This window comes from Leptonychotes weddellii, chromosome 4 (genome assembly GCF_054177405.1).
Source record: "Leptonychotes weddellii isolate Sample4059 chromosome 4, ASM5417740v2, whole genome shotgun sequence".
NCBI lineage: Eukaryota > Metazoa > Chordata > Mammalia > Carnivora > Phocidae > Leptonychotes > Leptonychotes weddellii.
The window spans coordinates 141,128,302-141,143,894 of NC_138372.1; the positions used below are offsets into that span (position 1 = coordinate 141,128,302).

The 15,593-nt window shown below is 42.4% G+C and overlaps 1 protein-coding gene across 1 annotated transcript in view; it reads right to left on the minus strand.

Annotated features, from left to right (window-relative positions):
* Positions 1–15,593, minus strand: part of DPYS (dihydropyrimidinase) — a 72,905-nt gene that overhangs the window by 5,478 nt on the left and 51,834 nt on the right. Inside the window, exon 8 of the mRNA XM_081816388.1 lies at positions 2,764–2,971. Within this exon, the coding sequence (XP_081672514.1) occupies positions 2,764–2,971 (208 nt within the window). The remainder of the gene's footprint in view (positions 1–2,763; positions 2,972–15,593) is intronic.

A 15,593-nucleotide genomic window follows, 5' to 3' on the forward strand; every position in this document is an offset into this window, starting at 1 on the left:
GGAACCTCCATACTGTTTTCCAGAGTGGCTGCACCAGCTTGCATTCCCACCAACAGTGTAGGAGGGTTCCCCTTTCCTGGAGCAGGTTTCTTACTGCTTATCCCAGGGAAAGTTATTTAATCTTGCTGAGACTCAGCTTTCTATTCTGTAAGATGAGGAAGATAATATCTACCATACGGCTTGTGATGCAGATTAAGTAAAATAATGAATATAAACTACCTGGCAGATAGTAAGTGCTCAGAACAACACATGACAATAATGATAACAACTATCACTTATTGTTATTGCAAAAAACAGTAATGTACTTGAATGCCTTAAAAGTTGGTCATGTCGGAAGAAAATACTAGGAAACTAACTCACAAAATTGATAGTGAACTCTTGAAAGAGGAAGTTGACATGAATTTTGCCCACAAAACATAAAATGATCATTTATAAAGGAGAACTGATGAAGCCAGTCATTTGGTGATCTCTGCTGCTTCAAACATCTTCTCTACAAGAGAAAGACTCAGGTAAGGTCAGCCATTTAAATACAGTCTGTCAGGCGTCCCCAGTTAGTCTAGCGTCCCTGCTGGTGAGCAACCGGAACTGAACCAGAACCAGGAGCCGCCCCTTCTTGAATCCCTTCAAGTGTCACCTAACCTATCACTCAGTTCTGTTGATTCTCCCTCCTTATGATCCCCTAAGCCTCTCCCTTTCGGCTCATCCCTTGGATTACTACTGCAGCTGCATGAATGAATTTGCTTCCAGCAATGCCTCCAATTCAGATTAATTATTTTTTGAGAGACTGTTGTTTTTCACAGCAAATGCTGAATCATTTATCGCCCATGAACTCACTTAACTCAATCTTTATGATCTACAATATCATTTACTGCTCACGTATACAGTTTTTGGAATCAAATAACCAGAGTTTATGTTTTGGCCCTGCCATATACTAGCTGTGTGACCTGGATCAGTGTCTTAATTTCTTGAAGCCTAATTTCTAATGTTTAAAATGGGCAAAATAGTACTTCTTTCCCTCACAGAGCTGTTAGAGCAACAGCACCCATGCCCTGACTTGCACTCAGTTAGCAGTCAGTAAATGTCAGTACTGCTGTTATCTATCACACAAATGGTCAGAAACACATAGGCTGCTTCTAGTCACTATTTACCTGTCACCTGTCAGTGTCAACATTTACAAATTAACCTTAGCAGAATGAACTGTAATCGTAAACATTTTGACTGAAAGGTAGTTTATAAAGAATTATAGCACCCTGAGAATTTAAAAACCTTCTGGAGAGCTTATCTACTTAATCAAAGCTTTAGGAAGTGTTAAAACAACAACAAACAGGATGAATCTTGTATAATGGACTCTGAGAATCCACAAGTAAAAATTTCTCACAAGGCGTAAGAGGAAAAACCAAACAGACTACAAGATCCAAATGGAATGCACTGAAAAACAGCCAGAGAACTTTAGGAAAATAGAAGTATATTTTTAAATGGAAAGAAGAGAGAGAAGCCTTAGAACCAATCCAAGGGTTCCAAACTCTACTGTCTCTATGGCCAGATGAGGAACATAGTGAATGAAGCCTGCAGAGTAAAAATCAGAAAGGCAGCCTTGGAAGGTCTTGGCCATCCAGTCCTGGCCTATTGTGTCCATGTGGGATTAAGGACACAGACTGCCTCCTCCCACCCCAAATCCAGCAGTTGATATGGCTTTAATCTGAAATTTCCTAATAAGTTAGTGTATTTAGTGAGATGAATTTTCAGAACACAGTGTAAAGTAAACAAAGGTGTGAAAGCCCAAGATATATTAAGAACAAATATCTCTTTTATAATAACAGATTTATTACAAAGTCTTGGGGGAACTTTGTTATGGATTTAGTCATCAAAAGAGTGCGAAAGCAAAGAGACAAAACTAACATTTGACTCCTACTATAGGCATTATATTTAAAATTCTCATTTGAGTCCTACAATTTGTTAAGGAGGAAATGTTGTCATTCTCTAGATGAGGCAACTGAGTCCAAGGATGAGAGATCTTGCTCTTGGCCACACAGCTAGGAAATGGAAGGGCAAGGTAGAATTCATATTTAGATCTACCTGAACCCCAAACTCTACCATTGCTCTCATGCCGTTAGAATGAACCTTCATACATTCAACTATAAGGAGCAGAATTTTTTGAGGAGCCATTCATTGCTAAGCTCTGAACTCCACCTCTATTTCTGCACAGAGACCACACCTCCCATAGCTGCTCCCAGAAAATGACAGCATGCCATGTAGCTGGTTGACGGGAGACTTGGCTCGAGGGCTACCCCAAGGCCCTGCTCAATCTCTCTTAGACTGTATGAAGACTAGGATGCTTTCACTCCTTTTTCTCTCTCCTTCATCAGGGCAGACTTGAATTGCAGTCTGAAAGCTCTCCCAGCCTTTTCTGGCTGCCTCCCATCTTTTCACACAGGTGTTTCCCCTAATAAAAACATAAGTGTCTGCTTCCTGGAGGACACTGACTAATTCAACTGCCAAAAGTCCCCAGAGACCCTGAACTTGCCTGGGGAAACCTGACTTGGTCATGAGGAAACCCTCAATAGACACACCAATCGTCAAAGGAAAACGCATCCATCCAATAATGATTCTTTCTTTGAAAACTGGTATTTTCTGGAACCTCCCCTATCAATCCTGCCATCCCAAGAATGTGTTAAACCGAGCGTATGTGACAACACCACCACCAACATCCAGAAACAGGTGACAGTCCAGCCCCTGGTAACAGCCCACTTTTGCACAACTCACCTGGTCCCGCTGTTTGATCCGTTTGTAAACATACTCAGCAAATGGTTTGCGAGGAATAAACTTCCCATCTCCTGCTGAGACACTGAAAACTCCAGCTTCATACACCACTTTGCCTCTGGAAATAGTCACGAGGGGCACCCCATGGCAAACCATGCCCTCGAAGATGTTGAAGTTAACAGCCTGATGATGTGTTCTTGCCGAAATAGTCCTGTTTATAAAAACAAGGACCCCCCACATCATCACCAGCTCATCTGACAAATATAAGATATTAAAAGAATGACTTTAGAAGAAAATTTAGCAACTCTATTAAGCCATATTAAGCTTTATTATTTGCACAAGCGACTTTAATAGAACATAGCATTAACATTTCATTACAAAGTAATTACATTTTCTGAGAAAAAACCCAATAGATCACCTCTTATGGTGATTAATAAGGATGAAGTGGGTGAAAGGAAGGTATTGTCTTTCATGTTTAGATTTTTAAATTTTTTACAACATGTATGAGTCTGATGAACATCCTGACCCGGTACCCAGCTCTACAGAATTTTATCTTTTTGCAGATGCATGTCAGTTTCTTCATTACCTCTCCCCAAATCCCATTCCTGTCCCTCCCTTTCCAGAGGGATTTGCTAATTGATAGTTACCAAATTGAATTTGGTTGTTATCAAGGAAAATTGTATCTTGAATTTCTTTCCATTGTCTGCAGCAAAACTGAAAATTTGAGGATAATAAAATAACAAAATACATTAGAATATAATCTCTTAGCAGGATCTATGTCATCCATTTGCAAATTCATCATCATTCTCAGTAGTTTATTAATACTTTCAATCTGACACAATATGATTGATGACTTCCAGGCTAGATCCTTGGAAATGCTGGATGTCTTCTTGTCCTAAATCTTATTTAGTGGAAAGGGGTGAGGGGAAGTGATCTGGCAACAGTGACTAATATGAGCATAATCTGAATTCTGGTAGAAGTTTCTACAAGCCCTCCTCAGGAATGGACTGAAGAGAAGTACTTTGCTAAAAACCCCAAGACTGAGTCTGAGTCAAAGGAAGAGCAATCCAAAGCTCTCTCAACCCTAACCTGGAAGGATGGAGCTGGGAGATTCAGGCTTTTGTGTGCTGCCATCCTAGAAATGAACGAGACAATGCTGGCCTGGATCTTGGGTCCAGAATCCTACACCCAACTACCTACTTGGTTTACAACCCTAACACGTCCAAACAGAATTGATTTTTAATGCGTCCCACAACTCCCCCACTCGGGTTTATTCCTCCCTTGAGTTCCCCAACTCAGGAAATGATACCACTCTTTACTTTTCCACACCCCCCCCCACCCGGTCAAACTATCATCAAGCCTGTTGGTTCTATCTCCAGTAATAATAATAATAATAATAATAATAAAAAATCCCAAACCTGCCCACTTCTGTTGCTCCCCATCGTTTCCACCCAAGTCCATGCCACCATCATCTGTCATCTGAGTGACTCCCAATACCTCTTATTGGCCTCTTTGTTCCCCTCTTACCTTCCTACACTCCTCACCACCAACCACAAAGAGAGGCTTTAGGAACCAACTTAAATGATACAAAGAAAAGTTGTAAAGGGGCACCTGGGGGGCACAGTTGGTTAAGTGTCCAACTCTTGGTTTCAGCTCAGGTCATGATCTCAGGGTCGTGAGATCAAGCCCTGCGTCAGGCTCCAGGCCCAATGCAGAGTCTGCTTAAGACTCTCTCTCCCTCCCTCTGCCCCTGCCCCACCTTGAATAAATAAATAAATCTTAAAAACAAAACAAAACAAAACAAAGAAAAGTTGAAAAGATCAAATGAATCAGAGGTAGGTACAAATATAGCAATAATAATTTCAAACACTAAGGAGGAGGGAAGGCTACTGATCAAATAGTAAGTCACTAAAGTAGGAAAATGAATAAAATATTTAACGGATTACTAAGAATAGAATGAGTTATGAGCTATGAGTTGGTGATGAGAGATACAAACTCAGAGAAAATAAATCTAAGGAACAACATAGAGGAGCTTCAGACCCGCACTTAAAGTGAGTTTTTACGACCACCACAGTCTCTTTCGGATACTTCTGTAGTCTGGGCTGTGGCTTTCCTAGCTACCACAGGCACACTGATAGCAGGAACTCTTGGGCTTGTTCTGTAAAATGTGACATAAACATGACTGTAAGGCCACTAGATAGAGAAAGGAAAATGCATCAAAATCCATGCTGAAGTGGTTATTCAATCCAAGAACGGGAGGCAAATAAGGGGAAACTCTAAATCATAAAATTCTATTTTTCCTGATGGGAAGTTAAGAATTACTGACGCTCTTAGGGAAAAGATTTAACAGAAGAAATAAGCTCCATACACCAAGACTGTCATCATGATATTGCCTAAACTATTCAAAATCCGAAGCATAACAATTTCCTAATGACTATTCAATGGAATATCGGGCATCTAGGAAAGACTAGAATTAAGAATATGCTGGGGTGGGGCGCCTGGGTGGCTCAGTCGTTAAGTGTCTGCCTTCGGCTCAGGTCATGATCCCAGGGTCCTGGGATCGAGCCCCACATCGGGCTACCTGCTCCACGGGAAGCCTGCTTCTCCCTCTCCCACTCCCCCTCCTTGTGTTCCCTCTCTCACTGTCTCTCTCTCTGTCAAATAAATAAATTTTTAAAAAATCTTTAAAAAAAAAAGAATATGCTGGGGAAGCAAAGAAAATGAAAACTGGATAATAATACACGGAAAAACATTATATACGAAGTATGTATATTATATCTACAGGGAAAATACATATGCGGGCAGACAAAAACAAAACGAAATACACACAGTGAAGTGTTTTTGTGGGCTAGGAATGAACGGATATGCAAAAAGACCCAAATAAGAAAGCTAAAGGTCTGTGACAGCAAAATGTCAAATCAGATTTCTCTGCCTTAGCCAAATAAAGGTCATGACCTTGACTTTCTCAGCCTTGGGGTTGCAAGAGAGAGAAGACAATTAGGCAACATCTAAGTGACTCTTTATAATAAAGCATTATGTAAATGAGGTCCAATTAGCACAAAATGTAAATTCCAGGCAGTATCACCAGCAGCAAAAAGAACGCGTTTGCACTTTCCCATTCAGAGGTGTCGGACTGAGCGCCTCTCCTCTCCCAGCCCTTGCCTTCCAGGCCCAGCTGCAATCCTACAGTTCTGTAGGAGCTTCTGCGCTTCTGGATCTTGGTGCATGAACTTGAGGAACTTTCACACTTCTGCATCTTGGTGCATGGAGTTTTCTTCACTCCAGATCCCCCCTCCCTGCTCATGTCCACCTTCCCTAAAACCCTGCTCAAGAGTCCTAGGGCCACGTTCTTAACATCTCAAAAAGCTGGGGGGAAAAGAGAATCCTGGCCCTGAGAAGCTGACTCCAATGGCCCTCTTTCTTCTGTGGGTTAGCACTATCTGAATGCTAAGTCATCTAGCGATCTCCAGATAAGTCCCTCTTTTCCTACTTGGTGCACACTTTAAGACTGAGGCCATGTTGTTTCATCCCCAGCACACAGTAGGTGCTTAATAAATATGTAGGAAATGAACAAAAAGAATCGCACGATTTTCCTTCTATATGTTTTATTTCCTGCCTCCTCTGTCCTCTAGGACCTGACTGCGTTTTGGAAATAGAGCACTAAATTAAAGGAGAGGTAAACATCTAATCCCAGAGTTCCGTTGTATATTTGACATTTCTGGTGAGCTATACAAACTCAATACTAATACAGACAGACATAAATAAATAAAGTAAATTGTTATCATTATCATTCTTAATTGCATCTTATCAAGTTATATGAAATGCTTGTTCATCAATACCTAGCAATATTTAGCAATGCCGATATGATCAACACTAATACATACACAGGTGAGTATTATTACCCCGTGTCCCTGCTGATAATGCTAAAATAGAGCTGTGTGAGAGCTTGCCCAAGGATCACACAGTCTGAAAATGAATGAACCTCTGAGAGGTCAGAATAACTTTCACTTGAGAATCCTGGTATATTTGTAATCCTGCCATAAGAAGGTTAAAAAAATTGTGGTACATTTCAATATTTAATTGTTTTAAAGAAAAATAGAATGCAATATCATCACAAGATTTCTAAAATTACTACGAAATATATTTAAAATCTATTTGTTACCAGTGCAGTGTGGGAGATGTGGTCGGTTAATGGAATGAACACAAGTTCAAAGTCACATAATTGCCTTTGGAAGGATACCTGTTGTTCCTTTGAACATGCTCCATTAAAGGCAGAGGCCTTCTGTTAAGGCAAGAGGCAAGAACATGCTTTCCCACCCTCCTTCGCAGCTGGGGCCCAGTTATGGGATCTGGCCTCCTCCAAAATCATGTCCTCACACCAGTCTTTGCATGGCAAGCTGGCGACTCCGGATACAGGTATCACAAGAATCCATGTCAGTGGGGATGGAGATGGATAAATCTTGTTTTTAGGGCCAGCTGTGACAGAAGTTTAGCAGTGGGTCCGACCTTGCTTCCATGCTAACTGTGCCCAGGGACTGCACTGGGGCTCCCCGTTGCCCTGTGGTAGGCTCAGGGTATTGGTCCTGGCTGGATAGCCTCTCAGCCTGGTCCTCTGGTCCTTCTGGAGATTCTTCTGAGCCCCCCAGTGTCCTTTAACACATTCCCCTTTTGTTTACCTCGAGTAGATTTCTCTTGGTTACAGCTAAGAACCTTGCCTGATACATATTTTTCTTTTAATATTTGCAGTGTACCTCTGGGACTTTTAGAAAAATCTTTGGTGATAATCTCAAAGGTATAAAATTGAGGGCTTCTTTAAGCATGAAGCCTGAGTCCAACCACCCTTCAGGCCTGTCCCAGTGACAGGTCCTGAGCAGAGGGGAGCATTAAGCACGGTCTCTTCGCTGCCTGGATCAGGCCACTGTCATGCAGGACATAGGAGTGGACCCATCCTTCTCAGAACTTCATGGAAAAATAATGAAACATCCCCCTGGTTTTCCTAAGTTGCTCACAGGGGCTCCCTCAGATGCAGCACAGGCTCAGGTATAAAGCCAAGGTCAGACTCATAACACCCCCCCACCCCCCCACTCCCGCAGAGCCAGTGGGCCCCATGTCACCTGATGAGCTGGCAATGCTTTGAACACTGAGACACCATTTTGGAAGAAAGCAAGAACGCCCCTACCCAGACTCTATTTTTTTTTTTTTAAGATTTTATTTATTTGACAGAGACACAGCCAGAGAGGGAACACAAGCAGGGGGAGCGGGAGAGGGAGAAGCAGGCTCCCCACTGAGCAGGGAGCCCGATGCGGGGCTCGGTCCCAGGACCCTGGGATCATGACCTGAGCCGAAGGTAGACGCTTAACGACTGAGCCACCCAGGCGCCCCAGCCCAGACTCTGACTAAAAGAGGGACTGAATTAACAGACTCGTGTGTCATCGTTGTAAGGTTTGGCAACACCATCAGACACATTGGAGCAGGTGTCATGGAGATTTGCAGGGGACTTTGGTTCTGAAATGGGCCACACACATAGTTCCATCCTGAGAAATGCAGGGCGGCAAGCACCGTAGTTTTGTCCCTTGGCTTTCATTCTCCCTTCCTCTGGTGTCAGCACCCCAATCTTTCTTTAAGACCTTTCTCTCCCCCATTGGAGAGAATTTGGTAAGACAGTTGGGCATGGTGCCCTGTTCTTACATAACCAAGGGATGAGCAATTGCCTTTTGTTTCCTAGCAATCTGAATCATTGGCAGAGTGAAAAAATAATTAAAAGTGATTGGCAAGTGCATTCCTGAATGCAAACCCAATTCCTGCTGCAGGCAGCCCAGGCTCCACCCTTCCCAAGCCTGCAGCCCCGGCTGTTCCTTTGGTCGGTGAGCTCCCCATAGCCATCCCGTAGCGTGCGTTTTTTGCTTAAGGGAGAACAAGTCGGTTACTCTGATTTGCAGCCAAAAACCCTGACTGATAAAGATTTTGTCCCTTGGAGAGTAAGTCCCTTAACGAAGAGCCCATGGATAATAACTCTGAGGCAAAGTTCAAAAGTTCTGTGATTCAAAAGGGACCTAGAAGCTATGTTCAACCAAATGTGTCTGCAGAACAGATGCAAAGGTGGGGCGATGCTCTGATTCCAGTTGTAAGCCAGACCCAAGAGCTGTGAGATTCATCACTAAATCTTTTTCAAATTTAACAGTATGCAAGGTAGCTCAGGAGAGTAGCCTTTTGAGAGATCCCTTCTCTCGAATGACCGGATGCTGGGCTGTTGGCCTGTTTGGGGGGTGGGGGTGGGCGTGGCAGGAAGGATAGGGATGATTAAAGCCTTCCCAGGGGCTAAGGGAGGCTCGGGTTCCTGGGCCACTCCCCCTTCGTTAGCAGATTCACTAGGAGGGTGTTCTCAGTGGTCACTCTGCCCCAAGGGAAAAGCTGCTCTTTGTCAAGCTCGCTTTGAGCCTGGATCAAAGGGCATGTCTCCCTGAAGCGGAGCATCAAAGTTGTCTTACCAAGTCCCAGTTATACACATCTCCAAGGCCCAAGCCGACAGGGCAGCAGAAGCCCTGAAGATAACATTAAGCTATTTTCCAACTTAGTCAATAACTTTGATACCACTGACCTCACAGCTGCAGAGAAAACATTCTGTCCCTTTGCAAATAGCTTTCTATCAAAGAGCCGTGTGCTCTTCTAGATGAGAAAGTCACCGAAGCAAAGCCTGCAGGAGACTGCAACACCACCTCTGTGCGTTTGGGAAGAACACTGTGGAGAGCAAGAGGATTTCTGAGAGCAACGCGCGTCTTCTTGACCCCAGAGAAATGACTTGTTTCGGTATTTAGTTCTATTTTCTCCAGCTTGGCCACTTTGTCCATGGCACGGGTGGATTCTGAATCAGCCTGCCATGAGAACCCGAAAAAGTTTTAAAAAATCATGTCAGGTCTCTTAGTGGCTTCTTTAAAACTATACCTCATCTGTCTACACTGTGTTATAGGACACCATATCTACTCACAGGAAAGAATAATCATCATTCTGTGGAGTAGGGGCTATTATTACTCCCATGCAATCAACGAGCCTGAGGATGAGACACAAAGAGGTTTATAACTCATCCCACATTGCACAGTCCCTGTAGGTCAGGTGAGATAAGAGGTTGGGGTCTGAACCCCTAGACAATGCTGCCCTTGAAAGCTTGATGAAAAGCCACGTGCACAGCATTCAATCAACGAAAGCATTCTTCATCAACCAGAAAACAAAAGGGAAGCAGCTCATTCCATACTTCCTGATGTTTCTTAGTTTGTTTTCTATTTATCAGCAAGGGATTTCGTATGCTCTTACAAATTTCTTAAACCAACATTGACCGGTCATTCTCAATGTGATCACGATGGAAGATATTTTTTTTTTTTTTTTGACATGTGTTCTAACTGTCTATTTCAAACTACCTCTTCCGTCAATTTCTGGGACCTGACAAGTTCTATAAATGGGGGGCACAGCAGCCACATCTCTGGAAATGCTAATCGGTGCTACTTCAAGCACAGTGTCATTATTAAGCAAAACTGCTGCTCACTGCACCCATCAATCTTCCACCCTCTCTTCAGACTTTTCCACCTGCCTCTCAGAAGAGAAAATGGGAATTGCTTCAGCCATGTTATTAAATCTAAATTGGACAATAACTTGGAACTCCATTGGTGCTGAATGCATGATGAGACATTTAATGCAGGTTCATAAAAATGCTCCCCAACATTGACTTGAAGAAATAAACTGGTTAGGTAACCCTGCTATTTTGTCCTTGAAGTCATATCATATAGGTCACGAATGGTGGTGTAGATCATGGTTAGAGAAAGTAAATTTAACAAGTTGACCTTGGAAGTAGGTATCACTCCTTCACCTCCCATGCCTCACACAGCCTTGAGCAAATAGAAGGCATTTTATATACATATTTGTTTATCTGAAAATAACTTATTAATAAATGTCTACATTATTACCTAACATAAATATTTCATGTTCCATATATTAGTTTTCAGAAAGTGGGGAACTAAAAATAATTTAGTGTCTTAAAGGAACAGGAACTGAATGTGACTCAGCATAAGCTAGCATGATTCTAGGATGTATGTCCTATGAATATTGAACAGGTAAGTGTGTATACGTGAGGTTTGATTATTTGCTTGTACCAGGCAAGGCTGTTGGCCTAAGAGATTGGTCAGAGTTAAAAGTAACTTTCTGGGGTGGTGTGGACTTGGTCTTGTAATTACATTGTCCCCATGCTGGGAAGTTGCCTTGCCCTTGGCTGATGACATTGTTTGACAGACGACGTATGGGCACAACTTGGGGAGAAACAAGATGTCGGTTCTCTATGCAGGAATACACAGGCTAACATTCACACAGTACCCTTCCTGAAAAGTCAGAGTAGGCCAGATACTTAGGATGTTTAGCTGTAATGCTATATTTTAGGGAGAGAAAGGAATGCCTGGAATATAAAGGGAAGACAGTTGAGTTCTTTTTTTTTTTTTAAAGATTTTATTTATTTATTTGAAAGAGAGAATGAGAGAGAGAGAGAGCTTGAGAGGGGGAGGGTCAGAGGGAGAAGCAGGCTCCTCGCTGAGCAGGGAGCCCGATGCGGGACTCGATCCCGGGACTCCAGGATCATGACCTGAGCCGAAGGCAGTCGCTTAACCAACTGAGCCACCCAGGCGCCCGACAGTTGAGTTCTTGAAGGGGTTAGAAAAGAGAAGGCTGAGTACCAGAAATGAATGTCTGGGGGCCTTCTAAACTTACTCTTTTTTTTTTTTTTTTTTTCTGAAAGAAAGATGACCTATTTTCCTTCCATCCCTACTAAGGGGAATAAAAAGAGGTAGTAAGCATAAACACTGGCAGATGAAATGCAGTTTGACACTGGAAAATCACTGCTTGACAACTGAGAGGTGTGTTAGTGGAGGAGAGAGGCATAAGGCTGTGGCCACGTGAGGCTCCGGGAACGCAGGCTGCCAGAGAACTGGGAGATGCTCTGCGGGGAGTCGGAAAGAATTCCTAGTCTGAGATCCGAGGAGGGGAGGCCTGGCCTCCAGGATTCCCGGGGAGGTGAAGAGGCAAGCATAATGTCGCATGATTCTGTTCCCTAGACATTTCAATGAGTCACGTCTGGGATAGTTTCTTGCAGGGATCTCTTTCCTTCTCTTTTGCTATCCAAAAGCATTCACCTTTGACATTTTTACTTGCTCTTCTTACATTTCCTAATAGCACCTCAGTGGCTAGGAGCCATGGCCAAGTCACCAATGCAAACATGATGATGATAAATAATAACATTCAGTTGCAGTCTCTATTTACTGCATGCTTATATGTCAAACTGTATGCTAGCATCTTTTCGTGCATTATTTTATGTAATCCTCCTTATAACCCTAAGGAAGCAGGCTGCTTTTAAATACCTATTTTATAAATAAAGAAATTGAGGCTCAAGGAAGCTGAGTAACTCATCTAATATCATACGTAAGAGTCCAATACTAAGTGCTTAACCACTATATATTGCCTCCCACTAGAAGAGATCCATCCAGGACACAGGTCTTGAATGAAATGTGCTTTTATATGAAAATTTACACAGTCTTCCTCCAGAAATACTAAAGCACTTTGAAAGGAAAACACAATGTGAGGTAGGATAATTAAGGATAAAAACAGAACGGAAACACTGTTGAAAAGAACACGGTACCAAGCCCCTGGGTGGGTAGTTGAATATTAAAAACAGAACGGAAACACTGTTGAAAAGAACACGGTACCAAGCCCCTGGGTGGGTAGTTGAATATAAGTCTGTACATGAGATTATACTCATCAGCATAAATTTCTATGCAAAACCTTTCCCCAAAAATAGGCAACCAAACAATGAATCAATTTTAAAGACTACCATCATGTTTTCTTCTAAACTTTGTGCACAATTTATTCTCATAGGTGCCAGAAAACAACAAATGGGGGATGCGGGGACTCAGAAGTGCCATATATTTAGGGACTCATAATGCTCTCATAGGAAAAACAAAACAACAACTGGGTCTTTCATCATATTGCTGAAAGCCATGCTTGGGTCATTAAACCCTTCTTGTCTCTGGTTTATCACTTAAATAAATGAGGTAAGAATTGCTAATTAGGCTTACAATGTCACTATATAGAAAGTTAGATGCTAAGAAATGAGTTACATAAGCCCAGAATTGTGAGGCTACTATTTCAAAGTTCTGACCTCCTGGCTGTCTACAGTTCTATTCACTTCTGGCTTGAGGCAAAAAAGAAAGTGAAATGAAGAAGTCATCTTGGTGGAACGTTGTAGAAAATCCCTTTCTATCTATGTGTTTATCTTATACTCATTCATTTAACATATATTTATTGGTTACCAACATACTGATTAATTACCATTGATTATGGCAATCTGTTGATTGCCAACTGATTGATTCCATGCCATGCACTGTTCTAGGCCCTGGAGATCCAGCAGGGAATAAAACAGATAGAAATCCCTGCCTGAATGAAGCTCCCACTCTCGTCATGACTATTTCTGAGTTTGCAAGGCCCTGTTTGTTATAAACTTGACTCTAACATATGAACAAGGTCAACTTTTTAATAACAATAATATATATATATATATAGCATTTATTCTTCAAAAGAACTTTGGGGAGTTTGCAAGAAATATGACAGACTATTTAAATAAAGAGACAAGTAATATGTTACCAAAAGAAAAAAAAACAAAGGGCATGAATAGATATTTCTCTATAAGAAAAAAAAAACCCAATGACTAATAAACATGAAAAAGTATTCAACTTCCTTAGTGCTCAAATATATTGCAGCTGAAGGTAACATTTTTTACTTGCAAAAATAACAAAAAGCAAAGGGGAAAAAAAGATTGTGTCCAGAGCTGGTGAGGAGCTATGGGGTGGTAACCACATATGCAGAGAGCCCTTAAACCAGCATATACTTTGATATAGTAATTCCGCTTTCAATAATCTGTCCAATGGAAATAATCCCAAATCTGGATTTAAAATAGCAAAAACAAAAAGTAAAAACTATAAAGTTATCCGAGTATATGAAACCTGGATAAAGGGTCTAACACAGGGGCGCCTGGGTGGCTTAGTCGATTGGGCATCTGGGCATCTGCCTTTGGCTCAGGTTATGATCCCAGGGTCCTGGGATCGAGCCCCTCATTGGGTTCCCTGCTCAGCGGGGAGCCTGCTTCTCCCTCTGTCTGCTGCTCCCCCTGCTTGTGAGCTCTCTCTCTCTCTCTCTGTCAAATAAATAAATAAAATCTTAAAAAAAAAAAAAAAGGCCTAACACAAAGTCATTATCTAGAGAGCCTTGCCTGGAGAAGTGAGAAAATGTTCAACAGCCCTGTATAACCTGATGTCTAGGGCTTCCTATGCAAGTTGCAGCTACAATTGTGCCTCGTTGATCTGCCAGTTACACCCTAAATGTGCAGAGGAGGATATACAAACAGGAGTGAAACTGTGATTGACAAAACAAACTGGAATTCTGGGGCTATTGTGGATTTCTCTAAGCGTCTGTCCCTCTAGATTCCCATATTATGAAGGTCATTTACTCTGATTCCTCCCTGCTAGTTTGTAAATCTTTCGTGTCTGATCATTTTGTATGATAATGATAATGATAATAGTGATATTAATGTCTCTTAAAGTTTTACTATATGCCAACACATCAGGTTGAAGGTATTATCTCCTTCCAACAACCCCCAGAGGCTGGTATTTTACTGGCAGGAAACTGACCTCAGAGAGGTGAGGAACGCTTCCAAGGTCATGCAGATAGTATTGGCATAGCTGGGATTTGAATCCAGTGATCCAGTTCTGCTCTAGATCCCACGTCCCTTAACCACTGGGCCACACACACCCCCATCTATTACTTTATACGATAGTTAGGTTGAGTATTTTTTTACCAGTCCAGTTAGGTCCTGAGTTACATCAGGGGAAGACACTTCTCACGCAGCTTTGAGTACGATGTATGGCCCCCATTGGCATTCAATCAATACTTGGGTCATAAATTAATAAAGCTGCAGTTGACTCCTCTACTTCATTTATTTCCAATCTTCCACCAAGTTGTCGGGGAAGAGTTTTCCTTCCAGGAAATCAATCAATTAAATCAATTCCTTCCCCCCCACACACTTTTGTTGCCATCATCTTGTCTGAGGTCTTATCCCCTCAAGCCAGAGTCCACCAACAGCCTCCTGACCATTCTCTCAGACTCCAACCAGTCCCGCACACTCATCACCCTAAAGTACTGGGTCATCAAGCTCTCCCGACTGATGTGGGTAGAGTTCCTAGGCTTGTCACCTGCGACCAAAAGCACCCTCCCAGGTGACAGACAAGCAGTCCTGGTGTAGGCTTAGGTTGAAGGGTTTGTTGGGATGTGGGACTTCCAGTGCTAAAACTGGGAAAGTTCTGGCCAAACCAAGACAAGCTGATAATGTGACATTCTCCTCTTGGTCTCTAAATTCTCCACACTACCGCGCACCCAACAAGTAAGAGTTTCTGCTTACGCCATGTGTAAATGAGGACGCACAGGTTCTGACCAAGTCCAACCCTCACTCAAAACCATTCAGTGACATGTGCTGCCTCAGGAAACCCGTATTTAAACTAACATTCAAAGCCCTTCGCAATCCGGCCAGGACCAACCTTAACTTCGACTGCCTGCCATCCTGACCCTTCTGCCCAGGCTCTCTGGTCCCTTGATAGCCCCTTGATTGTATCTTTTCCATTTCTCCTTATTTACCCCTGACTTCTCCAACTTTATTGGGGCTTTACTGCACCCTGTCTACTTACCCAGAGCCACCCCAAGGATTCAGTTAATTCGAAGCCCTTTCACAAGCCCAACCCAGCCTTTGGTGAAGT